At 38.8% G+C, this 27,867-nt stretch overlaps 1 protein-coding gene across 1 annotated transcript; it reads left to right on the forward strand.

Annotated features, from left to right (window-relative positions):
• The first annotated feature begins 832 nt into the window (after positions 1-832).
• f2 (coagulation factor II, thrombin) lies at positions 833-27,469 on the forward strand. Its single transcript, XM_003214595.4, has 14 exons — positions 833-1,000; positions 5,803-5,966; positions 6,591-6,615; positions 8,644-8,694; positions 9,586-9,691; positions 15,962-16,098; positions 16,728-17,036; positions 18,590-18,703; positions 19,323-19,449; positions 20,644-20,811; positions 21,829-22,002; positions 24,102-24,280; positions 25,609-25,679; positions 27,197-27,469. Exons 1-14 carry the CDS (start codon positions 922-924, stop codon positions 27,338-27,340), a joined length of 1,848 nt encoding a protein of 615 aa, XP_003214643.2. The 5' UTR covers positions 833-921; the 3' UTR covers positions 27,341-27,469.
• The last annotated feature ends 398 nt before the right edge of the window (positions 27,470-27,867 follow it).

Here is a 27,867-nt window from a genome sequence, read left to right on the forward strand (position 1 = left end):
CTTTTAAAAAATCTTCTAAGTTAGTAACTGTCACCATATAATATCATACAATCATGAGCAATTGGAAAATTGGATTATTTATATTTACAGTGCAAGAGAGCAAGATTGGTCTAGTACAGTGGTTCTCAACCTGGGGTCCCCAGATGTTTTTGATCTACAACTGCCAGAAATCCCAGCCAGTTTACCAGCTGTTAGGATTTCTGGGAGTTGAATGCCAAAAAATCTGGGGACCCACAGGTTGAGAACCACTGGTCTAGTGGTTTCAACATTGGGTTACATAGTTATCCATGGAGGCAGTTCACACACTAAGCTGCAAGATGGGTTTTATTATTAATAAAATTAATATTAATTGTCTACATTAAGGAAACTCTGACTTGCCAAGGAGTTTATCAGAAATAGTGAGACTCTGAAATAGGAATGACTCATCCTTGGAGTAGCTGCATCTTGCAACTAGATCCCCAAATCAAAGACTTGGAAACCAACAATTTGATAACATTTTGGCAAAATCTCTGTGAAAATTAGATTAGTTACTTAAACAGTGTATGGAAATTTAACCCAAAGGACACTTGGATATCTTGCCTTTCAAGTAGTGGCCTTTGTATTATTTTATAAATACCTAAATAACAGGATACCTAGCTCTGTTTGGGATTATTTGGTGCTCTGAAGTGAAATATGTGGATTGGAGACTTATTTTTCATGGCTTGCATATGCTAATGAAGCAGCAGAAAACAAAAATGCTCTGAAGAGAGGGAGAGAAGCCAGGGTGGGCGCAAGAGCAAGCTCTTCAGTACAGCTGTCCCTGACACACTGTGACCTGGTTCCTCTTTCTTCACGCTGGTTCAACATTAACCCAGGTTGGGCTGCAATAGTTTCTCCTCTGTTTCCCCTCTGCATTTCTCCTGCAGCTCAGGAGCCCCCACAATGGGACAAAGTAGAACCAAAATGCTGAGGGCCTTTCTCCTCATCAGCCTTGTGCATTTCACCCAGAGCTACGACAAGGGTAAGGATATGCAAGAAGGGATGGGGAAGGTGGAGTCTGTCAATCCGCAAAACTGGAATATTGTTGTGGGGCTGGAAGGGTAAAACAAAATGAAGGCAGACGGCAAGAAAGAATTCAGGGCATCCTTGAGGTGAAGGAGAAAGCTACCAGTCATTGAGAGAAATAGTCAGGATCACACTGAAGAAGAAGTTATCGCTCCAAGAATCCTTGAAATATTCTGTGAGTTGGGAAAAAATGCCTTATTAGTAAACTCTGGAAAAATAGTTTTGGAAAGAATATGTGGTCCTTAAGAGAAAAATGTGGAAGCAAGACTGGAAGAATGCTGCTAGTGAAATCTGTCTTCAAGCAATTTTTTATTTTATCTTTATACTCGAGAACATATAAGTGAATACGGATTATTCAGGACTCACATTTAGCTGAATTGCAAATGTTTGCCTTCTTTTGGGGTGATTCACAGGGTGTGTGTCTGTTCATTTTGAATCTAGTTCATTATCTGGCTGGACTTAATAGAATTGTATTATCGCCAACATTTTAAAAAGTTTCTTCTCCAAGCTTTGGATATTTTTTTAAGTTTGTTTGTTCATTTGTTTGAGTATTTATACCCTGCTCCTCAGCCAAAAGGTATCCCATGGCAACTTAAAAATCATCAATTTGACAGTCCCTGCTCTCAGGCTTACAATCTAAATAAAACATGACACATTAGGAACAGGGAATGGCATTGATCTCCACACCTAATGCCATTCCCTGTTCCTAATGTGTCATGTTCAGCAGATCCTGGCTGCTCTTCTCCCATTTTGAGGCCAAACAGTGGCAGTGATAATTTGGAGGGAGGACTTCTTATCAGTTGCTGAATCAAAATATGATGCAGCTCTACCTGGACACTCTTCTGTCCCTGAGAGGAGCATATGTGCTCAAGCAAAAGATATAGAAAGAACCAGTTTCGTGGTTTTCAAGTACTTGATTGTTTATCTTCTGGGAACCAATTTGTGCTTCTCACTTCCAATTTCAACTTAAATCTGTAGCTATCAAATGGTGAATGTTTATGGAACGTTGAAGTTGATTAAGGCTTAAGTATTTATGCAATACAACCCAAATCATCAGCTGCATAAATTCTTTGTTGTTTTGGACTCCACTATTTCAATCCAGCCAATCTGTTGCCAGTCCGCCTCTGATTTATTTTTGCCTTGTTATCATTCTTCAAAACTTGTTGCTGGAACTAGGCTGTGAAGCTTTTCTATCTGGAAAAGAAAGGAAAGTGGGTGTCCCAGCATGTTGTCTATGGAGAGGACTACAAAGGGTCAAACACTGGGGTTAGGCAAACAGAAGACCAGCACATGCTACCAAAGAGGCCCTCATGGCATGAGGGTTGAATAAACAAGCCTTTCTATGCAAACAGGAAGAAATAGGTGGAAACAGGAATAGATCAAAAAAATGTAGTATAATCTTGCAGGCACAAGTTTGGCACAACTGTGATATTAAACTCAGTGGAAGATCTATGTATGGTTGTGAAAGCTAGTCAATGAAGAAAGTTGAGAAGAAATTTCACTCATTTGAAATATGGTGCTAGGGGAGAGTTCTGCTAAAAAGACCAGTAAATTTGACCAAGAGCAAATCAAGCCCGAACTCTCCTCAGAAACCAAACTGAAGATATTATACCTTGGCTGTATCATGAGATGACATGACTCATTAGAAAAGTCAATAATGATTAGCAAAGTGGGAAGCAGTAGGAAAAGAGGAAGACCACGTTGTAGGTGGGTAGATTCGATCCAAGAAGTCAATCTTGAGTTTACAAACTTTGAGCAGGGCTTAGACTCTTGGAAGTCTCTCATCCATATGATCAATTTGAAGGTGACTTGAAGACAATTCACAGCAACATGAAGATCTGGTTCTGCCACATTAAGACCATCATAGACTGGTCATAATTTCTCTTTAGAGAAATACTCCCCAACTGTACCAATTCAGCAAGGACAACTCTGAGTAACCCTCTGACGTATCACTTTTTTAATGCCTCAGTTTCTATCTCTTCCTTCCACTTTCCCCTTCTTTCCTTAGCTTCACTTGCTGCAATCTGAGTTCAAAATGCAAAAGTAGCTTGCATGCAGTTAACTCAGCACAAGGGAGAGAAGCAGTGTGTAATCTTGCCAATTGTGATAGGTTCAGGCTAAATTGCTCCCTAATTCATGTGTGTTCCTCATTAATAATGATTGCCATCTAAACTGCATTCCAGTGTTGTTTGGTCACATTGTCTCGGTTTTCATCTGTGAAATATTGTGGGATATGAACTTTTGATCATATGGTAGCAGAAATGGATCCTAATTTGCAAACAGAAACAAGTATTTGTAATTGGAATATTCTGTGCTCTTTTAACCTATTTCCTGTCTGCACAGAAAGGCCTCTTTGCAGTATTTTATTTTTGAAAAATAAAACAGATTTTATACCACCTGACCAAGCAAAACTCTTCTTCATTCAACCCGCTAGTGCATTAATGTTTGCAAGACAAAGATATGTTATTGAGTTTTAGGTGGTGAAGAAACTTAACCCATAAAACTATTTAACATAAGGAATAAATTTAACCCACCAGAAAATAAAATTCCATAACACAAACAATAAAAATGAAGAAAATAAAAGAAGGCTGGTAAAAAAGGGATGTTATTCAGATCAGTGAAAACTAAATGAAGAGTTTAATGTTGTCTTTTGGGAATAATTCCAAACATGAAGCTTTGTAATTTGACATAATCTTCTATCTTTTCTGTTGAACTGATGGTCAGAATATTCATTTGATATGCATTAATTTCACACGTTTTATTTACTTACTTATTTTGTTTTATATCCCGCCCTCTCTCCCTCACTGAGGGACTCAGAGCAGCTATATTTAAACCTTCAGTAGATAGTCACAGGAATATACTGTTGGAGCTATCTGTGATCTAGAACTGTGTATCTAAAATGTACTGATAATTTCTTTATTTTACTAAGTGTGATGTAGTTTATTTGGCCAAGTCACCTGGATTTTTATTTTATTTGAAGCATCTTTATGTTGTTGGGCGCCCCTCTCTTCTTCTGTCCCAATGAGGTCAACACTATATAGATCAGAAGATCTAGGAGTGCTTGGACTGCTGTCAGCTGATCATGAGAGTTGCAAGCCAAAAAATCAGGATGGTTAGTTGCTTCCTTTGGTGTAGCTAATCTGGATGTGGTGGTAACCCATTAATAGAAACGTTGTTGTTGTTAATTGTTTTCAAGTCAGCTTCAATTTCTGGCAACACTATGAATGAGAGATCACCACACTGTTACCACCAGTTATGTTCAGATCTTACACACTCAAGGATATAGCTTCCTCAGTTGAATCTATCCAACTCAACTATAGTCTTACTCTTTTCCCACTTCTGTAATGAGCACTTTTTTTCTAATGAGTCATATTTTCTCATGATATGACCAAAGGCAACACTCAGTTTAGTCATCTTGGCTTGTAGGGAGATTTCAGGCTTGATTTGCTGTTCAGTGTATGCATGTACAGTAGAGTCTCACTTATCCAACGTTCTGGATTATCCAACGCATTTTTGTAGTCAATGTTTTCAATGCATTGTGATATTTTGGTGCTAAATTCGTAAATACAATAATTACTACATAGCATTAATGTGTAATGAACTACTTTTTCTGTCAAATTTGTTGTATAACATGATGTTTTGGTGCTTAATTTGTAAAATCATAACCTATATTGATGTTTAATAGCTTTTTTTCTTAATCTCTCTTTATTATCCAACATATTCACTTAGCCAACGTTCTGCCAGCCCGTTTATGTTGGATAAGTGAGACTCACATACAGTAGAGTCTCATCCAACATAAACGGGCCGGCAGAATGTATATACGTATGCATGTATTAGAAACCTCCTTGCAGAAAAATACTTTCCTCAGAATCTTCCCTGCTGTATTCTTCTATATAAAATAAGTGGTGAAACTACTAGAGCCTTCCAAACAATTTTGAACAGCTTCCACCATTGCCTATAAAACCTAAAGCAGATAAGTGGTGAAGGGCTCACCCAAGAGCTAAATGATGTAATGGGGCCTGATTTCCAAAGTCAAAGCTCCAGCACATTTTCATTAGCAGGAGTACAACATCCTCTCCACTCACAGCCCTAGAGCCTCCTTTTCCTCATAAGAAGTGTAGCTGTAAACCTCACAGTATCAGGGATGGAAATAACTTTTCCTAGTCCTCATCAGTGATACCCGCTTGTAACTATTGGGGGTGGATTGGTGTTATGTTGGTAGGATGCACTGACTTTCTGCAACTAATTGCATTATGGGGTGTTGGCATAGAGGCTGTTTTAATGGGGGCCTACACTTCAAACATTATCACTACATCACTGAATCTAATGTTCTTTTAAAAAATTAAAGACTCTTCCTGCTCAATAATAATAATAATAAACAACTTTATTCTTGTATCCTGCCTCTATCTCCCCGGGGATTTGGGACGGCTTACATGAAAAAACAACCCAACCACAACACAAATTAACATATAATCCATAAGTTTAAAACACAATATAATAACATAGTTATAATACAACGTAACATGACAATTATTAAAACCAAAACATCAATTGCTACACACAGAGAGTGATTAGTACAAGGACTCTGAGTAAGGTCCATGAATAAGATAGAGACGGGTGGGGAAGAACAAGGAACCGGTCGTGTTAGAACACTAAGACCTATAAAATGGGGGCAATAATAAAGTGCAGCATGAGTTTGTAAACAAGATACATGGCTGGTGCTCTACCAGTAACTGGCTGTCTGTTTTGCTCTTCTAGTCTTTCTTGAGCAGAGGCAAGCATTTTCCATGTTGAAGCGTACACGCCGAGCCAACAAGGGATTACTGGAAGAGATGCGGAGAGGCAACCTAGAGCGAGAGTGCCTAGAGGAAACTTGCATCTATGAGGAGGCCCGCGAAGCCCTTGAGTCTGATGTTAAAACAGTATGTATCATGTAATGTCCCTTATTCCCACAATTAAGTAGATTGAAGGTCCCAGCTACTAATGGCCGTTATCCTGTTAGTGAAGTATGCATGTCGAAGTTGTGCTACACTTATGGGGTGATGTCTTTTGCTAACAGTGATGGAGGTTCAGTTTCACATTACGACTGTTCATTGCACAGCAGTCTCCAGTCACTACCAAATGTGGTGCAATGTTATTGTTATACATGGGGTTGCTTAGCACTGGTGTAGGATTATCTCCACAGATGATTATTGGCATATGTTGGGGGATGCTGGATTGTATCCAAAATGAGTTTTATTTTTAGTTTCCTTGGGTTAGATGGATTTCTTTTAGTTCATTCAGTACTTATCCTGGAGTTACTTGGATCTCGCAATAGCAAAAAAAGTGCCCTTGTACCTCATTGATGGATTTATGACATCAGAAGCAAATGCACTCCTGATTTTGCTTTTCATTTCTTATTGACTCTTGAATCCAGTCTGGATGAGCTGTCTCTTAATTCAAGCAATTTACAAAGCCGGATTGGTACAGTGTCAAAGAATTACAACATCTCAATTCTGATCCTTGTTTTTGTCCATTATTCTAAAGTGAGTGCTTTTGCCTTGCAGGATATCTTCTGGGCACAATACAAAGGTATGTTTGCCTAGGTCCCATCAAATAGCCCAGTGTTTGTACAAGATCTCTGCACAGCATCAATAATAATCTGTCCCAGAAATGGATATCATTAGACCCCAGATCTTGCTGGACTTCAAGTCCCAGCAGCCATTTGTGAGGAATGTTGGGAGTCATAGCTCAACAATATCTGAAGGACTGCATGAGTATTATATCAACCCCCTACCCAAGCCATGGGCCAGTGTCAGCTATAGGTACACTAGAACATCAATCCTATACTTCTAAATGTAAATAAATCCTTTAAATTTAACAAGACATTGCTGAGTGAATCTGTATATGACTGACTTATAGCGTAATAATAGCAACTTATCTTAACCCTCATTTTCACAGTATTAAACTATAGAATCCTTCAACTTGAAAGCCAGTTTCCCTTCCACTTTCAAGTGAATTAACATGGTCAGCAATGCATTGTTATACAACAGTGGTTCCCAACCTTTGGGCCTCCAGGTGTTTTACACTTCAACTCCCAGAAATCCCAGCCAACTTACCAGCTGTTAGGAATTGTGTGAGCTGAAGTCCAAAACGCCTGGAGGCCCAAAGGTTGGGAACCACTGTTCTACAACAAAAGATGGCAAATAGGATTGCCCAGTTTACCCTCCCAACAGAGAACAAAGTATGCATTTGTGTGTGTGTTTGGGCAGGGATCTCTGTTGTTATTTTCATTCTCAAATAAGAGATTGCAACTGGGAATTTCCTCTACTCCATTCTTCCTAGTTGATAAAAAGGATTAGTGTTGCAATAAAGTCCCCAATATTCAGTAGATTAGTGTCCCTGCAACTGCTCTGTGCTCAATTTCAGGAACACCGTACTTTCTCCCATTTGGTAAAGGATGGGGCACGTGAAGCTATGCAGAGTGAGTGTGAACCACACAAACATTTCTGTACTGGAGCCATAGGACAGATGGCAAGAAATAGGCAAGGAGGCAGTCTGTAGAACAGGTGGAGAAAAGATCCTTATCCTCTTAGGATCCACCCATTTTCCCCATCATCATGATAAGAATGGTCATATTGGTTTTGACTTAATAATTTTCTATCTCATTTAGGAATAATTAGAAAGGTCCCTTTGCACTAAGCAGCATGTGGGAACAGAGCCCTCTGTGGAGACATGGCTGTAGACATCTCTGACTGTAGTTCTCCAAGTTGTATAATAGCCTTCCCTTAGAGCAGTGGTCCCCAACCTATGGTCCATGGACCACCATTGGTCTGCAAGAACTAAAATATGGTCCGCGGCATCACTGTTACTACTACGGATAATAACACAGTCCAATTAAAAAAAATGTTTTCTTGGTATCTTTGTTTTCAGGCCTGCTCCTGGGGTTATTTGGGGTGCTGATTCAGAAAATTGCATTGCATAGACCACATCAGCTCTAGATTACTAAATATGGTTTCCTGTGGGTGAGCAGATGGCAGCTACTGGATGGCATACGTTCTGTATCAGAAACTAGAGCTGATGTGGTCTATCCAATACAATTTTCTGAATCAGCACCCCAAATAACCAAACCGAATCCAAAGTTGACCAAAAACTGATTCATAACCCTTTTGGTACTAATGTTGGAGAGTGGTCCCTGGTCAAAGTGGTCTCCAGTCAAGTGGGCCCTGGTCAAAAAAAGGTTGGGAACCACTGCCTTAGAGGCCCACCTGGCACTGATATTGCTCTCATTTCAGTACCAGGTTGGATCCTGGCTGCCCCCCCCCCCCCCCCACACACACACAAGTTTTAGGGTTCCAATGAGGCTTAATTTTTGATTGTTCAGTTTATTGGTTTTGTTATTAACATAATTTGACAAATTAAGTTTTAAAAATTGTTTTAAATTTATTTGAATTGATGGCTCTTGTGGCTTCTTCCAACTCTATAAATGATTGAGATTACTTTGAGATTATTTTATTTACTGTATCACTCCCCCCATCCCGGAATCTGTTAATGTAAATTGAATTGCAAATATTTTAATAAAATATTTTAAATAAAATAATATTCTATTTCATTTGCTAGTTTGCAAATCTCAAATGACGCCCAGAGCCAATTTGGATGAGTGCTTAAAAGGTAAGAAGGTTACAGAGCATCCCATGGGGAATTACAGCAAGAAGGGAATAAGGGAAGAAGTGATGGGAGAACATGAAAGGGTTGGAAGTGCTTTTCTTTTATGAATTCCTTTTGAGTATCATTTTGTGGATAAATATGCTTGATATTTTTCATTGAATTTATATAATCCATTCTAGCAGCTTTGTCAGCTGAAGCAGCAGAAAAATATTTAAAATAAATAATGATTTATGTATGTATGAATGTATTTACCAAAAAGCTTTTGTGCAGGTTGTTTGTTCCATGCATATTTATTACTTTCTGGCTGTTTGAGATGATTGTTGTACTACTTAGAAGACAATGGACCACCCACACTGCAGAATTATAGCAGTTTTACACCAGTTTAACAGCCATGATTCCGTCCTATGGCATCAGAACTCTCTACAGTGGTTCTCAACCTATGGGTACTCAGATGTTTTGGCCTTCAATTCCCAGAAATCCTAACAGCTGGTAAACAGGCTGGGATTTCTGAGAGTTGTAGTCCAAAACACCTGGAGACCCACAGGTTGAGAACCACTGCTCTAATAGAAAATGGCCATTATCTCACAAAAGGACAGGTTGCTCTGTGTCTTCAAGTGGTCTTCTGTGAATACACACAATTGTGATATTAAACTGCTATAATTCTGCAATGAGTATACAGCTACATGCAATATGTGTTTCAGTACAGCCAATTCACACACTCAGCTGCACTTTGTGAATGTAATAATAATAATAATAATAATAATAATAATAATAATAATAATAATAATAATAATAACAATAATAATAATACTGCAGTAGATGTCTGTGTGAACAGGCCCTATATGGGTCCATGTCATAGAAATCACCCTGTTTTTTTATTTTGAATTTTGAAAGGTGACTGTGCCAAAGATATGGGACAGAATTACAGAGGAACTATTTCTGTCACGAAGTCAGGAATTGAATGCCAGTACTGGTCCAGCAAATTTCCTCACAGGCCAACGTAAGTTTGTTTAACTAACAGTTTTCTAACTGTTTTATTGCACCTTTTAGCCCTAGGAATTTCCTTAGGTAGTTTTACAGCTTGAAAAGTATTAATAAGGACATTTAAAGTCAGCATTAAATAAGGCAAGCCTATAGCTAGCTAAACAAAAAAAATTACTGACAACCTTAGGAGAACATTTCCCTAGTGTGATATATGCCACCCTATGCCAACAACAGCCCCTCTACACTCCCACTGGACAGACAGGACAGTATCTATATAAAAGTGTAAATTGACTTGTGATTGAACTGTATAAATCCCAGCTCCTCTTGTTAAGTTGCCTCACCCACAGTTTGAGAATAGTCACTTTTCTGATAGTTTTACGAAGGTGGAGCTTAAGGAAACCCCTCCTGGTTTGGTTCAATAAGTATGCCCACCCCTTTCACCCGGGGAAAGAGAGCCATCTTTAGTTCAGGGTTCTTGCCACCAGGGAATCTTGGAAACGAGATGAGTCTGTAGTTGGTCCCAGCAAGATCCAGGCTTGGACAAGCCATTTCAAGCCAATAACTAACTAACTAATCTGGGAACTCATCCAGCTATACTGGCCTTCAGTGAGGTGCCAGGCTACAACAGGAGGGACCTTCTCTCTCTACCTCTGGCCTGACCACCTTGGGCATTGGGTGCCCCAGAGGCCCCTCTACCAGAGAAAGTGAGCAAGGGAAATTTTCATCTGTTCTTTGTCTCTGGAATAATCCACAAGCAGCAGCTTTAAGAACAACCAGTTACCTTCAGACTTTAAGTATGGATTGCTGTGAGTTTTTCGGGCTGTATGACCATGTTCCAGGTATCTCACAACTTCTGGGGATGCCTGCCACAGATGTGGCAAAATGTCAGGAGAGAAAGCTTCTGGAACATGGTCATACAACCCAAAAGACTCACATCAACCCAATGATTCCAGCCATGAAAGCTTTCGACAATACATTTAAGTATGGACTTTGTTCTGGGGAAATCAAGATAGTGCCTGGGTGGAGATAGGCCCAAGACCAATTAATAAATGGTTATCGTTTCTTGACAGCAATAGTGTGGACATTGATTCTGTGGGGTTCCTTGCTCAAACAGGAAGGCTATCCAGCATCCCCAAGCTGATAGAAAGTTGGGACACGTTAACGCTAAAGACATTTAAAGCAGCTCGGGTGTGACAGCACAGGACCCAAATTGGATATTAGAAATGGCAATACCCACAAACCCCGCAAAACATTTCAGCTGGTCTGGATATACAGTATGGGATTTAAAGATCTGAGTACTTAGTCAAGGAAATCGCAAAGGAAGACTAGAAAGAAACAGCTGTATTAAATTATATTTACACATTGCAGTCCATCAGGAGGCATATAAACAAAAAAAAGGGTTTCACGACAAACTACATATATCCATTCAAGAGTTCTGGCTGCTGAACATGTTACAAAAGGAATCTTCTCAGGAAAGGTTTTGAACTCAAGGAAACTGTCTGTTGGTAAGTTGATGTATTGTTTTCATACATCAGCACCAACTGACCACTGTACAGATTACCTTAAGCAGCCCTTTGAAAATTTAGGGCAAGGATCAGGATTAGCAACTTTCCAGATTAACTTCCATCCCACTCCTACTTTCACAACTGTCTAAATATGTTTTGCATCTTGAGATTTGGAAATCACTCTGCACCACATCTGAAGATATGAGTTTATATCCATTGATATCTTCAGACTTTTGGATATTGCTTCCTCCATGGAATGGAGTTTTCTAACATTGGTGATTGTAAACCTTCTAATAATAATAAACTATATGTTGTATTTTGGAAAAACTCTACAACCCTACCTCAGGGTAATTTCATACAACAATGCTTTTAACTAACAGTGAATCATAGGAAAAAAGAGGGGAAAATATAATTATTGTAAGCAAACAACAATTTTGTTCTCTAACATTTGTCTTCACATTGTTCTTCTTTCTATCAGTGATTTTAGTCATTAAACAGTATTACAAGCCAATCTTTAGATGTCTTACTTATCTATTCCACACAGAGATTTCAATTCTTTTGATAACAGTGGGTTGATTTATCTTTAAGAAACAGCTCAATTTATCCGATTCCTTCTGATTCCTCTTCTTCCAGAATATATTTGAGATTATTGCATAATTTTTCACTTGTTGCAGTATTGTAATCCAGAGCCTTCTGTTATTGAAAAGCAAAGCAAGTCCTTCCAATTTCTCACATTTCTTATATGGTGTTTGTCTTCTTTAGCTTTTCTGTCAATTAGAAATTGTATTTTTTCCTAGAATGTCTTTCTTCATATTAATCTGTGTTTCTTGATATGTTCATTTAGTTTCTCAATATTTCTGTAGAATCTTAACTCTGAAACATTTATTGATAAAATAGACAATCACATCTCTTGGTACTTACTTAGGCGATCCCTTGTTGTCTGAGTATGATGGCCTTGCAAGTGCAATGTCTTGGCAGTGGATACATAGGTGACTATAAAGCCCTATTCTTGACCCGCATGTTCTTCCACAGTGAGGACATCAGTTTCCAGGTGGAAGGCGGTCCCGGTCAGGGTTGGCTAGACATGCCTTCCTCTTGACACATTTCTCCCTCTCACCCTCCATTCGTGCCTCTTCAAATTCCACAGCACTGTTGGTCACAGCTAACCTCCAGTTAGAGCACTCAAGGGCCATGCTTCCCAGTTCTCAGTGTCTATGCTATAGTTTTTAAACATTTGAAATTGTTTGAAACATTTATCGATCAAATAGACAATCACATCTCTTGGGACTTCCTTACAATTCACTCTCTATTTGTAGTCCTGAAAACTCTGTCAGCCTGTTTCTCAAATTCATTCTCCTTCATTGCCAAATAATCCACCAAATCCTTCATCATCACTCTCCTTGCATCCTCTTGTGATTCTTCCCTGTCAAGAATACCTGATCTTTTCTCTGGCTTATCAGCTTGTTCAACTGTAAACTTCACCTCTGCTTTCACTTGAGTCCATGATTATTTGACCTCTCATAATCCAGTTTTCAGTTCATCCTTCGTAGTATCCAGAGACAGTAGCCAGGCACCTTGGTCTGATTTCAGTTCTCTCTCCATCCCTTGAAGATCCTCCAAAATTGTTTGTGAAAAGCTTGGTGCTTTAATTTCTATAGATCTTCTTCTGTCTTGAACTACCTTTGCTGTTGTTGTCATTGTTGTCGATGTTCTCTCCATCATGCCAGAAAATATTTCTTGGTATTTCCTTTATATTCTTATATAGCTATTCATCCACTTCCATCAATCATGTTTAGTCCACAGTAAGTCACTAATTTTTGTTCTTCTGCAGATGTTCATTTGTTTTGACTTCTCACAGGAGCACAGTTTCTTGATCAAGGTCAGCCAACCCCGCAACTCCCAGCTTCATAGAAGGAAATGTCCACCAGCTATCACTGCCAAATGTTTAACAAGTAAAAGTACAATCACTAGATTTCAGTCCTTAGTCTTTTTACCTCTTAAATAAATCGTAAAATTTTTATATTATGCTTACTCCATATAGTCCGGTATTTAATGTTCACTGTCCCAAATATTGCAAATAGCTGGCAAAAAATAAAACAAAAATAAAACAGGCTCTTAAAAAGAGTACTGTACAAAAGTAAAACCAGAATTTCCAAAAATCCCCCTCATCCAGCTTGCAGACCTCTTCAGTTGTTTACATTCTCCACAAGACTAAGCTTTTAATCACATAAAAAAAAGGAATACATCAAACTGAAACCATAACCCCATGGAAGAAGAAAACAGGCAGAATGCTTCCACGGACAGAAGTTTTTACAGCTCCTTGGCAGCATTTTCTACTTACGAAGATTCTCTCTGGTGTCTCTTTCAAAGGAGACACTTGACAACATTTTTTACAGCTTCCGAGACAAGGCGATTGGCCATTTCTCAGGTCTCCCGTGGGAGTTCCCAAGAAACATTTCTTAACAAGAAATAACAGCAAATACATTATAAACAGCAAACAAATGTAGGCATAGGATGTAACTAGAAAAACAGCAGATCATCTCTTTCAATTTCTCCACTAAAAATCAAACATGATAAAACAATAGATCCCACACTCTTTCTGCTCTTTAAATTGTGTAAATTTGCCAATAACTTAGAATTGTGAATGTAAAAGAAAGGGCCTTAGGTGAGATGGTGTATGAACTAGTTTGTGTTCCTATTGTGTCCAAATAGTTAATGAAATTCATAGAACTTGAAGTCCTTGAGTTGTTTTCTTATAGGTTGAGAGTAGACTTAGGACCGCGTTACATGGCCAGTGGTGCCACTCCTCTTAAGGGAGAGGCGTGGGGCCCTCATCTTGCCTCACTTCGCTGGCCGGCACGACGTTCACATGGAGGGAAGCAAGGAGTGTGCATAGTGTGCGTGGATTCCCCCCATGGAGTTGGCATGAATTTATGAAGCTGCAATACCATTATGTCCAAAGTTCATGTCTTGAAATACTCCAGAAAGATAAGACACCTCTACCCTGCCAAAGATCTTTGGTCAATATAGAGACAAGAGTGCTAAAGGGGTCTTGAACAGTATGCACAACTATAAGGGGATATGAGGTGGAGTGAGGATCCTCAACATAGCATGTTCATATCATGCAGGGCAAGGAGGGATATAATAGGCAAGACTAGCACATTACAGGAAAAGAATAATAAGACAACAAATTGACCATTTTCTGCAATATACAGGGTTTCCTGGCAGATGATGTTCCTTCAAAGACTAGTGAGTGTAAAATCACTTTCCCAAAGACAGAAAGTTAAAAAATTACTGAGCTGTAGGGTAAGAGTTAATGCAGTTTGTCCACCCAATCAACTGGATCACATAGTGAAAACCTGAAATGTGTGTGTAAATACATGTACAATCCATTTTCCTTGCACATATATGTATGGCAGGGGTCCCCAAACTAAGGCCCGGGGGCCGGATGTGGCCCTCCAAGGTCATTGACCTGGCCCCCGCCCTCAGTTTTAAACTTAGGGTCGCCCAAAGTCCAAAATGACTTGAAGACACAACAACAACAATCCTACTTAGCTTGACTATCTCATTGGCCAGAAGCAGGCCCACACTTCCCATTGAAATCCTGATTTTAGACAGTATGTTGGTTAAAATTGTTTTTATTTTTAAATATTGTATTGTTCTTTAATTTACTAATACTGTGCAATCCGAATAATATAATATATTGTGTATACATATAATATTGATAATAATCTTATAATATAATACAATATAATATAATATTTATTTATTCATTTATTACAGTAATAATAATAATAATAATAATAATAATAATAATAATAATAATAATAATAATAAAACTTTATTTATACCCCGCCACCATCTCCCCGTGGGGACTCGGGGCGGCTTACATGGGGCAGAGGCCCAAACAACACAAGGACAAAATATAAGGAGTATTTCTACCCCTCCATTCTCATCCAATAGGGGACTCAGGGTGGCTAATAATAATAATAATACAATATAATAATATTGTGTAATATAATAATATTAATTGCATATTATATATTAAATGTAATATTACTAATAATATTACAGTACAGTGGTATAGTACAATATAGTAATATATAATGCTAATATTGTGCTATGCTAAATAATATAATATATTGTATGTACATACAACTTGTAAGCCGCTCTTAGTCCCCTTCGGGGTGAGAGAGGGTGGGGTATCAATGTAGTAAATAAATAAATGAATAAATAAATAATTGTTGTTGGGGTTTTTTTTCACTGCAAATAAGACACGTGCAGTGTGCATAGGAATTTGTTTGTATATATTTTTTCAAATGATAATTCGGCCCCTCAACAGTCTGAGGGGCCGTGAACCGGCCCTCCACTTAAAAAGTTTGGGGACCCCTGATGTATGGTTTGTATATGCTGAGAAACCATGGAAGTACAGCATTTCAACAAGTATGCAGAGTGAATTATGGACACAGGATTGATATATCTGCTAATATATGCTTGTGCAAGCAATATATGGCATGATTTTGATTTGATAATGTAGTTTTTAATTGCTTTTTGCACTTCACAACCTGAAAAGGCAGGACAGAAATATAATGAACAAGCCCATATATACACTCTCCCCCATTTCCTTTCAATGGATATACTATCCATGTTAAAAAAAAAGAATCAGGTGCAGCATGGATCTTGAAGGCAAGAGATCCACAGCTCTCATAAATCCAATTGTAAGGGACTTCTGCTTCCCTATCTTCTGGTCCCTTTTATTGTTGCATGCTTTATTCTTTCAGGTTCAATGTGACAAGCCATCCACATGCTGACCTTACTGAAAACTACTGTAGGAACCCAAACGACAACGCACAGGGCCCTTGGTGCTACACACGCGACCCAGTGATGCGAAAAGAAGAGTGTGCAGTCCCCGTCTGTGGTGAGACTCTCGACTGGAACTTCGTATTTCCTTTGATTTGGCATCGACCTTAATTTATAGGTGTATACACAGTTTCTCTTTGACAGCCAAAGTAGATATGATGAAGGAAAAATAACTCTTTATAATTATTGTAATGGTATATCAGGCTAAATCTTATTACTCAAGACTGATTTCAGACTGCAACAAGGATGGACTTTAGTTCATGTTAAATCCAAAACTGGAAGGCCAAATTGCATGGAGGATGATTTTGAGATGCATGTACATGAAGGTTTTGGAGGTGTAATTATTAGGAATTAATAAGTAAGCAGCACTGTCTGGAAATAATATAACCCAGCCCTTCAATAAATAGTCTGTTTTGTTATAGTTTTGGCTCCAAGTATATATGATGGCCAGGTCTTAGAAAAAATGTTTTGGATTGCAGACTCCCAGCAACACTAAAATATTTCTCCAAAACCAAAATGTTACATCCAGTGGCCATGCTGGCTGTAGAAGTCTAAGTGTTGCAATCTGAAATGTAATTTATCCAAGGTGACTGTAGCAGAAAAAATAGTGCTACATCATGCTGCTTTTTCTTGAATAACCCGCAGCCCTTTCCTAATTATGATGACCATCTCGCTCCTTATTTTCAGGTGAGAACCAGACTACTGTTCCGTTTTCTCCAAGAACCAGTCTACAGCAGAGAAAACAGGCTCAGCAACCATGTGTTCCTGACAAGGGGCTGCTGTATACTGGGACACTCTCAGTCACCCGCTCGGGGGCCCAGTGCTTGCCGTGGGCCTCAGAAAAAACAAGGCATCTTATCCAGAGAAGAGACTTCCTGCTCTCCGTAAATCTGGTGGAGAATTTTTGTCGCAATCCAGATGGTGATGACGAAGGTGTCTGGTGCTATGTAGAGAATCCCAATGTGACCCATGAATATTGTGACTTGGATTATTGTGGTAAGGAGCATCCTGTGAGAGACAAGGCTGTATTTTGTGCCATAAAAAAAGAATGATGGATGAGTCTGGAAGATGAGGTTGGAGAATGAGGAGAGTTAGGGATAGCATTCAAGTCACATATGCATGATGGAAGCATTATGAAGATAAGTTTGATTTTTTGTTCTTCACCCCTTAAACTAGAGGCAGAGAAATAATACCATAGTTTAGATCAGAGGTCCCCAAACTTTTTAAACAGGAGGCCGGTTCACGATCCTTCGAACCGTTGGAGGGCCGGACTATAGTTGGCCACCAAGCAATAATAATTAACAACAACAACAATAAAGAGGGTTGGAAGAGACCCTTTGGGCCATTGAGTCCAATCCCCTTCTGCCTTTGTGCACCAAAAGCACAAGCAAAGCACCCCTGACAGATGGCCACCCAGCCTCAATGTTAATAATAATAATAATAATAATAATAATAATAATAATAATAATAATAATAATAATGAGGGTTGGAAGAGACCCCTTGGGCCATTTAATCCAACTCCTTCTGCCTTTGTGCACCAAAAGCACAAGCAAAGCATCCCTGACAGATGGCCACCCAGTCTCAATGTTTAATAATAAAATAATAATGGTTGTAAGAGAAGAAGTGACCCCTTGGGTCATTTAGCCCAACCCCCTTTTGCCCTTGTGCTGTGGGGGCCGGATAAATAGCTTCGATGGGCTGCATCTGGCCCCCGGGCCTTAGTTTGGGGACCCCTGGTCTAGATAATCCATGTAAGATATCTAGTATGAGGAGAGTTAGGTGATTAATGTTAGGAAATATTAAAAATTAACTAGATATTTTAAATTACAAAAATGTGAGTCAAGCACTGAAAGGGTTAAACAAGCTAGCGTCCTGAGGAGAGTGAGTAGGCCGAAGCCTGTTGGAGTTAATGGGCAGAGGCTGGTGTCATCCTGAGGAGTATGAGAAGGCCTCTGTGTGAGAAGGCCTGCCTGGTGTGAGAAGCTTCGGTAAGAAAAGCCCCAGGTTGAAGGCCTTGTGTATGAAACTCCAGTGTGAAGGTTGCTGTGTGTAAGGCTATTGTGTGAAGCTCCTGTGTAAGTTTGGTGTGAGAGGAGGCTCTGTGAGAGCGAAGCTGTTTATCTGCATGAGAAAGAAGCCCAGCGTGGAAGCAAAGAAGGGAAGTATAAAGAACTTTATTTGTGTTATGGAAACCTTGTTTTTGTAAATAATGCAACCATATTATTTTGTTAGAAAGAAAAGCCTCCTAAGGAAGAGATAACATTGGTCTCTGTGTTGTTCTTTTGATCACTTTTTGGCTACTGGTGCTGGGTCACGCTGCTTCTAATAAGTTACTCTGTTTATGGGAAGGGTCTTTTGTTAATAAGCCCACTTGCCCAACAATGATTAGTGTAGTCTTGTGGACATCTAAACAGAAATAACTCCATGCTAAGTTAAGAAGAACTTATTTCCAGGTAAAATATGTCAAGAATTGCATCCTGATTATTTTGCAAAACAAATGTATTCTTATTGTCCTCTTCTCTGTCTCCACATCCCCTCTTCTGTTTCAGAAACTGTTTTGAAGTATGTTGATGATGTGGACGAAGATCAAAGAGCAGGCCGGACCTCTACTGTAGAACATCAAATCTTATTCAACCCCAGTACATTTGGTGATGGTGAAGCAGGTGAGGAACTGAGTCAAGGTGGTAGTAGTAGTAGTAGTAGTAGTAGTAGTAGTAGTAGTGTGCCTTAAAATAATTTCAGACTTATGGTGACCCTAAGATGAATCTATCATGAGTTTTTCTTGGCAAGAGTTGTTTAAAATAACAAGAGCTAATACTAAAGCTGTGGCTTTTTCTTAAAATGAATAGCTGAATAATTGAAAACCTGTGGGGGAGACTTGGTAGCTGATTGCACTAGTTATTATCCAAGCTAGGATTGTCAGCCGAGTGGGCAATTGACCCCTGGTCTCCAGTCCTAGTCTCCAGTCCACTCAAACCACTACACTATGCAGGCTCTCTCAAATCCTGTACTGCAATTCAAATCCCAGTCTTCCGCATTTCCATTAAGATGAGAGACTTGGAACAGTACCAGATTATGCAGCTCCTGATGAAAAAATTAATAGTGGTATGATAATGTTCCCATCATTTTAATCGCCATTTTAAAATTCACACAAGACAGCAGAAACAACATGGAAACATCTCAGTAAATATATTTTCTTAGCATAACATACAGGCTTCCTTTGTAATAGATCCCTGTTTGTGAACCGGATTCTCATGGATAACTGTGGGATTGTGTTTTCAGATTGTGGTGTCCGTCCCTTGTTTGAGAAAAAGAAAATTTCTGATAACAGTGAGCAGGAGTTGTTGGATTCCTATCAGGGAGGCCGAGTTGTGAAAGGTTCAGACGCTGACCTAGGCAGTGCTCCATGGTAAGTTTCATCACAGCTTTGACTCATTCATGTCTGTTGTTGATTGGGGGTATTTAGGTCAGGACCACCCTATTGACACACCTCTCTGGAAGCCCTCTCCCTGCATCTGTAAAAGGGAGTTCTCTCCATGGGCGATAATGTCAGAGCTTCAGATAAATATTCTGGAAGTTCTGGGTTACAGAGTTTTGTTCCTTTGTCTTCCCTAAGGAAGCATGAAACGTATTCACACGATACATTCATATCCATACTAGTCCACTTTAACTCCCATGGCAACATCCTATGGAACCCTGGAATTTGTAGTTTAGAGAGGGATATTTAAAATTCTCAGCAGGAGAGCTCTTGGTCCTCACTAAACTACAAACCCCAGGATTTCATAGGATGTAATCCTAAGTGCTAAAGTGGGATCATAGTGCTAGAATTGAGTGATGTCAAAGGACTCCTGGTCTCTGATCAAAGTATCACCAACCTGATTACATCAGAGAGCATATCTTTGTCCACTGACAACACCCAGTCTGCTTAAGACACTGGGTGTAGGAAATTGTTACTCCGACTTGTTTTAATTCAGTTGTTATAATTTAGGGACTGCACACGTAGCACTAAACAGACCTTGGTATGTTGATTTCATAACCAGAACTTCTTTTAGAATTTACTTTTATTTATTTATTTTCCAGTTTATATCCTTCCTTCCCCCCATGATGTCTTTCAATACAATTGTTGTTATTGTGTGCCTTCAAGTTATTTCCAATTTATGGCCACCTAATAATACATGTAAAATGACTGAAAGCATTTTAAAAACAGAAAAAAAGGTATAGTTAGCAGCAAAAGAAAAAAAAAGCAGTATCCATCCATGGTCAGTAGCCAAAAACCTCCCAAATTACCTTTGCTTTCAAGTAGAAAAAAACAGAAATAGGAAAGCCAAACTAGGCACTCTTGGTAGGCAATTCCTGAGCTTGGAAATGGTCATTGAGAAGCCATCTCTTTTTTCCTCAACAAATGTGTCTGAGATGCTTGCATGCCTCTGTCTCATTCTACTTTTATGTACATTAAGCAATCACACAAACTAGTCTGCCATGGCTAAGGAGAGTTGGGAGCCATTTAAAGATGTTACATGTTGTGCCCTGCTTTATCTCATGGGTTTGTGATCTCTGTACCAAGCTGCTGACCTCCAGGGTTTTCCCCCCGACCTTCTTCTAGGCAAGTCATGCTATTCAAGAAGAGCCCACAGGAGTTGGTGTGTGGTGCCAGCCTTATAAGTAATCGCTGGGTCCTCACAGCTGCCCATTGTATCTTCTATCCACCCTGGGATAAGAATTTCACTACAGATGACCTCCTTGTACGGATTGGCAAACACAATCGAAAGAAGTAAGAGCAAAAAGGGAAAATTATAAAGCAATCAAATTCAAGGAAAGCATCTAGGATAAATCATTATGCATGCTTAGAAAGAAATTCCATGATTACTGAGACATGGCAGGAGTTTCTGCCAAACCAATCTTATTTAGGTTTTTTGAGACTAAAGGTTGCTTTTGGTGCTCCAAATACTAAAACAAGAACCAATGGTTTCAAATTACAAGAGAAGAGATTCCACGTAAATATTGGTAAGACACTGTTAAGAGTTGATCATTTGTGGAATAGATGGCCATATAAGGTGGAGGGCATGCCTTCCTTGAAGATCTTTACACAGAGGTTGGAAGGCAATCTCTCAAGAGGGTTTTAGTTGTATGTTCCCACATGGCAAATGGTTGGACTTAATGGCCCTTGTAGTCCTATCCAGCTATATGATTTTATGATTCTTGTATTAACTGTGTTAACAAGGTTTTAACTTTGCCATGTTAGTTCCCTGAAAAAAAGTCAGATAACTTGGTGAAGACTGACAGAAACGGAATCTAGAAACACAAAACTGTGTCTGTAGACATGAAAGAAAACCTTTCTGAAACCAAAATGCTGTGCATTCTTACTAAATTCAAAAGATATTCCTCTGATTTATTGTTATATATTTTCTACTTTTCTGAGGCAAAATATTCAAGGCCAATCACTAACTGGCATCCACTTTTTATGAATGAAACTTACTGAGATATTAATGAAAGTTTTGTAAGGTCTGTTTCAAATATACAGGATGTCTTCTACTATTTTGAGTTGTACACATGGGAAATTTGACAACTCACAAAACAGAAAGGAAAGCTAGTGAAACTAAAAAAAGTGACATGTCCATAAACCTGAATATAAGACCAAAGTGGCAACTTTTACAACAGTATGCCCTTTTAAGGTGGGTTTGGGTCACTGTTTAACTGGAGTTTAGTGTGCTTGATATTAAAAAAAGGCCTTGTCTTGATATAAAATTTAAATATTGCTATATCCCTTCCTTCTCTGGAAATCATTCAGATATGAAATAAAAATGGAAAAAATTGTCTTGCTGGATAAAATCATCATACATCCCAAATACAACTGGAAGGAGAATCTGGACAGGGACATCGCATTGTTACGTCTGAAGAAACCAGTTGCTTTCAGTGACTTCATACTACCAGTGTGTTTGCCCACCAAGGAGATTGTTCAAAGGTGATAAGAGAGTTAATTTATTTATCTTTTCAATAATGTGCCCTGTTCAGTAAGTGGCTTGTAAGTTTTGTGGGAGGGATAGTGTTGATACTGCTGCAAGCAGGATCTATGCTACAAGGTTTCCAGACTTCCAACTTCCTAAATGCTGCTCCTAATAAAAGACTAATAAAGACTAGTTGCAACTTTGGAAAAGGACAGAATTCCCTTTTAGCCTTCTAATTTCAGTAACATTATTTCAATAACATAAAGTTAGAGCTCTTTAGCTGATTCCTAACTAGAAAAAAAGTCAAAAACAATGGGAAGAAACACAATGCAACCTCTTAGAAGAATTAGTCACCTCAATGAACTAAGAACCCGATGACAATCACAATTTTGTGAATAAGTCCAATTTAGTCTGCTGAAATTATTTCTTAGAATCCAACAAAGCTTGCCCAACATACTGAAACATTTCTACAAAGCACCACATGTTAATATTAAACTTCACATTAATGTAAAATATCAATGATATTTAATATTAGAGATTGAACATTTCTATTTAGACCGTTTATAAGTGATGACGTGCCTAAATAAAAGGTCTCTGCCTACTGGCAGAAGGATGAGGGGTCAGCCCACTCATCCAGGATAAAACTTTGGATGCTGTCATTAGCCAGCCTCATACTCAGCAACTGAATTTTGAATCCAGGGGACTTGATAACCGAACGCTCTTCAGACTACTTGAAATCAGGCACAGTTTTAAGGCACTGAACATCATGTTAAACCTTTTCTCATGTAGTAGCATGACGGTCACCTCACTGTCTCCCCTTTACATGTCTAATGACCCCTTTAGATTTTCCTTTAGCACACACGATCTCTCTTACTGGGGAATTTCTCCTCCAACAGGAAGAATGCAAAGCAAATAGCTTGCACACGCAAATATTCAAGCATGCCACCATATAGAACTCGTCAGCCCTAAATCAGTTTTTAAAAACCCAAATAGCCTTGCAAATGTGGCCTTCTGAGTTGAAAATGCTTTTGTTGGAGCTGGACTTACTTCCACATTAAGGCTGAAATTCTGCTGATTGGTGCACAGTCACCATAACTGAAAGTTATGTAATGACAAGTTGACAACCACAAGTCAGAGTCCACTTGAAGGCCCATTCTGAACTAAGTCAGGGTGACTCTCTGCTAACTGGCACTCAAGGGGATTGGTAGATGTCAAGTACAGTAGAGTCTCACTTATCCAACACTCATTTATCCAACGTTCTGGATTATCCAACGCTTTTTTGTAGTCAATGTTTTCAATACATCATGATATTTAGGTGCCAAGTTCGTAAATACAGTAATTTCTACATAGAATTACTGTGTATTGAACTACTTTTTCTGTCAAATTTGTGGCATAACATGATGTTTTGGTGCTTAATTTGTAAAAGCATAACCTAATTTGATATTTAATAGGCTTTTCCTTAATCCCTCCTTATTATCCAACATATTCGCTTATCCAACGTTCTGCCAGCCCGTTTATGTTGGATAAGTGAGACTCTACTGTAGATGTAGTTTCTGGTCACTTGAGAGTTACTATTAAAAATAAGCCTAATAGAGTACCCCATACAATACCATAAATTATTGACTAGATAATATTGACATACAGTAATTAAAAGAAAATTAAGACAAATAGGACAATTTAACTTAATGTAACAGTTTCACTGTATTATAAAAACAGCTTTATGGATACAGTATGGAGTTTTAACTTTTTTGCTGGTTGCTTGCGATGTCTAGTTAACAGAGAATCTACTGTATTTGCTATTTCCCACAGCTAGCTCTCTATATTGTGGCACCTACTTTGTCTTCTTTCTTCCTCTAAAAAATGATTGCCAACCCATTTTCTAACAAGGCCTCTCTACCAATTCCTCCGATTATATTTTCTACCAGATAATTCAAAATGTAGAGGAGACACCATTGGAAGGGGGAGGTGTCATGAGAATGTCGTGAAAATTTGAATATACATATTAGATCAATTTAATTGGTTTATTAAAAAGGAAAGTTAGATGTTTTTCCTGCCCGTGTTGAGCATTGTTCTGCATTCTTCTGTCTGGTTTTTATGGAAAGTTGTTGTTCTGCAGCCTGTTGCTAACTGGATATAAAGGGCGTGTGACTGGCTGGGGAAACCTATTTGAGACGTGGACTAGTAATCCATCAGTTTTGCCCAATGTACTACAACAAGTGAATTTGCCTATTGTGGATCGGGAAACCTGTAAGGCCTCTACCAAGATCAAAGTCACAGACAACATGTTCTGTGCAGGTAAGTTTATGCCTTTCCTTGATGTTCAATGCTTTCTTCAAAAACATGAAAAAGTTGAAAGTGGTTGGACTACTGAACACACTGCCATTTCAAGAAAGTATGTCAAACCACATACTGCAAAGAAGATAATAAACCAGTCTGATTTAGATACTGAGTAATCAGTTTCTTCAGCCTCTGAGGGAGGAAGGAGTGACCTCTTTTTAAAAATATTTAGCGGACTACCTCCTCCATGACTACGTTAGCGAAAGGAAAAGTTACTACAGAATGGGCCAAATCAGAAAGTCATGGGAGGCAAAATGGAAAGGCTTAATTTACAGAATAAAGGGGAAAGATAAATATAAGGAATTAAATAAGATTATCCTCATGATGAACATTTGTAAACTGTTCCCCGGGAGGGAAGGGAGGGAGAACAATGTAAACACGTGTTACCAATGGAAAATGTTTTGAATGTTTGTATAATTTTGTGTAGTACTATTTACAAGAATTTTGAAAATAATAAAAAACATTTCCCATTCCCCCCCCCCCCCCCCCAAAAAAAAAGAGTGACCTCATTTGAGCAACTCTTATAGCTGGAACCGTTTCTGATGTTTGCACCTTCAGATACATCTGTAAATGAATCAGTAGTTCAGAGTCCTTTCAATGGACAGAAGAAAGGGAGGCTTTGCAGAGCTCAGATATTTTTTTCTGCCTGTGGTATCTGACAACAGGATGTCCATTCTATTTCATGACCAAAAACGTAGCTTTAACAAAACAAACTCTTTAACTTCAACACTGGCAGTTGGATAATATCCATCATCACATTGCTTATTATTACTTCCCTTTCCCCAGCATTTGCCACCTGAGGTGGCTGCCTCATGCTTAGACTGACAGAACTGTTTTGTACATGGAGTCAGAGAGAAGGTGGCTTCTTAAATAAGAAGCAGGTTCTAATTCAAAGAACAGTCCCATCTACAGGTCCCAGTTTGCAGACACTTTAAATTTTGTGTCAGCAAACATATAAAATCATACTGATGCCAAACGCCAATAGAAATTAGGGATCTATTATGCTTCCTGGACTGAGAGACTTAGCAAAGATCATGTAACAAAAACAAAGATGTGTACATCAAACCAGGTCAACTGTATGAAACACATGTAAGGTTTTTTGGGGGGGCAGGTAGGATGATTTTGCTCTTTTTTGGATGTGAGAGGATAAGCACATGATTCTTAAATTAAAATTGTTGGTATCAGATTATTCAAAGCTGCAAAAGGAATCAAGAAAGGAAAACACAAGGAAAAAGGTGAATCCACTTTTAGTCAGCAACTGCTGGTAACCCCTTTGCTCTTTTTAGGGTACAGTCCTGAAGATTCAAAGAGGGGAGATGCATGTGAAGGTGACAGTGGGGGTCCTTTTGTCATGAAGGTAGGTGCAATGGCTAGAGCAGTCTAATATACAGAAACAGTCTTAAAGAGTGCCGATAACATACTGTGCATTGCCAATTCTGTACTGAGCTAGAGCCTGGACCAGATGACATTCAGCTATTGTCATTACTTCCTTTAGGACTTTTTGAGATCAATACTGGCTCAACAAGAAGCTTCACACTTCTTACGTAGACATTTATTGTACACTAGACTCTTATTCAGGGAATAATCAAGCTTGCAAAACCGTTGGTTTTATGTTAATAACTTAAGAACTACCTGCCTTTAGATTCAGTAGAGACTTTTAATAAATGCATTCACCAGCACCGATCATCGCTTTGTTCCCTTGCTTTAAAAAAACGACGGTGTTAATATAAATTTTGTAATGTTTCATGCAAATTAAGGATATCTGTTTTGCATAATTCAAACTTCTGGTGAAATAATTATAGGACAGGAAACCCAGGAAGCCCTCCTTCCTGTGTTCTGGTTTTATTCATTGATTCTTTTAAGGATTCTTTTAAGAAACTCATAGTCTCAGCACATGTAATTCTGTAGGCCAGTGGTCCTCAACCTTCCTAATGCCAGGACCCCTTAATACAGTTCCTCGTGTTGTAGTGACCCCCAACCATAAAATTATTTTCATTGCTACTTCATAACTGTAATTTTGCTACTGCTACGAATTGTAATGTAAATATCTGATATGCAAGATGTATTTTCATTCACTGGACCAAATTTGGCACAAATACCCGATACACCCAAATTAGAATACTGGTGGGTTGGGGAGGATTGATTGTCATTTGGGAGTTGTAACCTATAATCAAGGAACATTCTGAACTCCACCAACGATGGAATTGAACCAAACTTGGCACACAGAACTCCTATGACCAACAGAAAATACTGGAAGGATTTGGTGGGCATTGATCTTGAGTTTTGGAATTGTAGTTCACATACATCCAGAGAGTACTGTGGATCAAACAATGATGGATCTGGACCAAACTTGGCACAAATACTCAATATGTGTTGTCGAAGGCTTTCATGGCCAGAATCACAGGGTTGTTGTGTTTTCCAGGCTATATGGTCATGTTCCAGAAGTATTCTCTCCTGACGTTTTGCCCACATCTAAGGCAGGCATCCTCAGAGGTTGTGAGGTATATGCCAAAACACTGGTGGAGTTTGGGGAAAATAGACCATGACATTCGGGAGTAGTAGTACTGGTCTTTATAGTTCACCTACAATCTAAGAGCCCCTTGAACCCCACCAATGATAGAATTGGGCCAAACAGGTGGAGATACCTTCACCATTCTCTGCCAAAGGGGTTCCTAAAACCATCAGAAATATGTTTTCTGATGGTCTTTGGCGACCCCCCCCCCCCCACATCCCCCACACTGTAGGCAATATCACCCTCTGGATTTATTACAGCCCTATTACTATTTATCCCATGAATGTTTTTATATATATATTGCCATATGTTGACTTTCTTCTTGGTATTCCTCTATCTTCCCCATCTCTCTACCCTTTCAGCATCCAACACTTGAGCGATGGTATCAGGTTGGTATAGTCTCCTGGGGAGAAGGCTGCGATCGTGATGGCAAATATGGATTTTACACCCATGTATTCCGCTTGAGGAAATGGTTGCAAAAGACTACGGAGAGGCATGGGCTTTAAAAGGATTTTAACTTCAGCACTTGCACCCTTGTTTATAGATATTGTACTGATTAACCATTACACTAACCAAAGACCTATAAAAGGAAATGGTAACTAAGCACAAACTCCAATAAAATTGTGGACCAAGTACTTATTCTCCTCTCTGGTATTAACTGCAAAATATAAACTTTGCTCATAGTAGCATAAACATTTCTGAGGTTGCCAAGTAAGAAAGTTAATAGATGTAAAGGTCAATTCTGAGTAGACACAAAACCACTGAATCCAGTGGATTATCATGGATACATAGGATTACAGCCTCATTATAGGAAGCTGCAAATTACATGCCTTTATTTATTTGATGACTAATGCTGAAGGAGGCCCACAAATGACCTATTAATCAAAACTAAAGCCATACAGGGATGGGGAAAAGGTTTTTTGACAAAGCATCAAGTTTGCCACAAACCTTTAAGCTTAATTGTTTCCTTTAAATCACTTAGGAAAGGTTAGGTGAGATTATCCTACTTAGAATGTATCTGTTTAAAGACATT

The sequence above is a fragment of the Anolis carolinensis genome, chromosome 1 (genome assembly GCF_035594765.1).
Source record: "Anolis carolinensis isolate JA03-04 chromosome 1, rAnoCar3.1.pri, whole genome shotgun sequence".
NCBI classification, from domain to species: domain Eukaryota; kingdom Metazoa; phylum Chordata; class Lepidosauria; order Squamata; family Dactyloidae; genus Anolis; species Anolis carolinensis.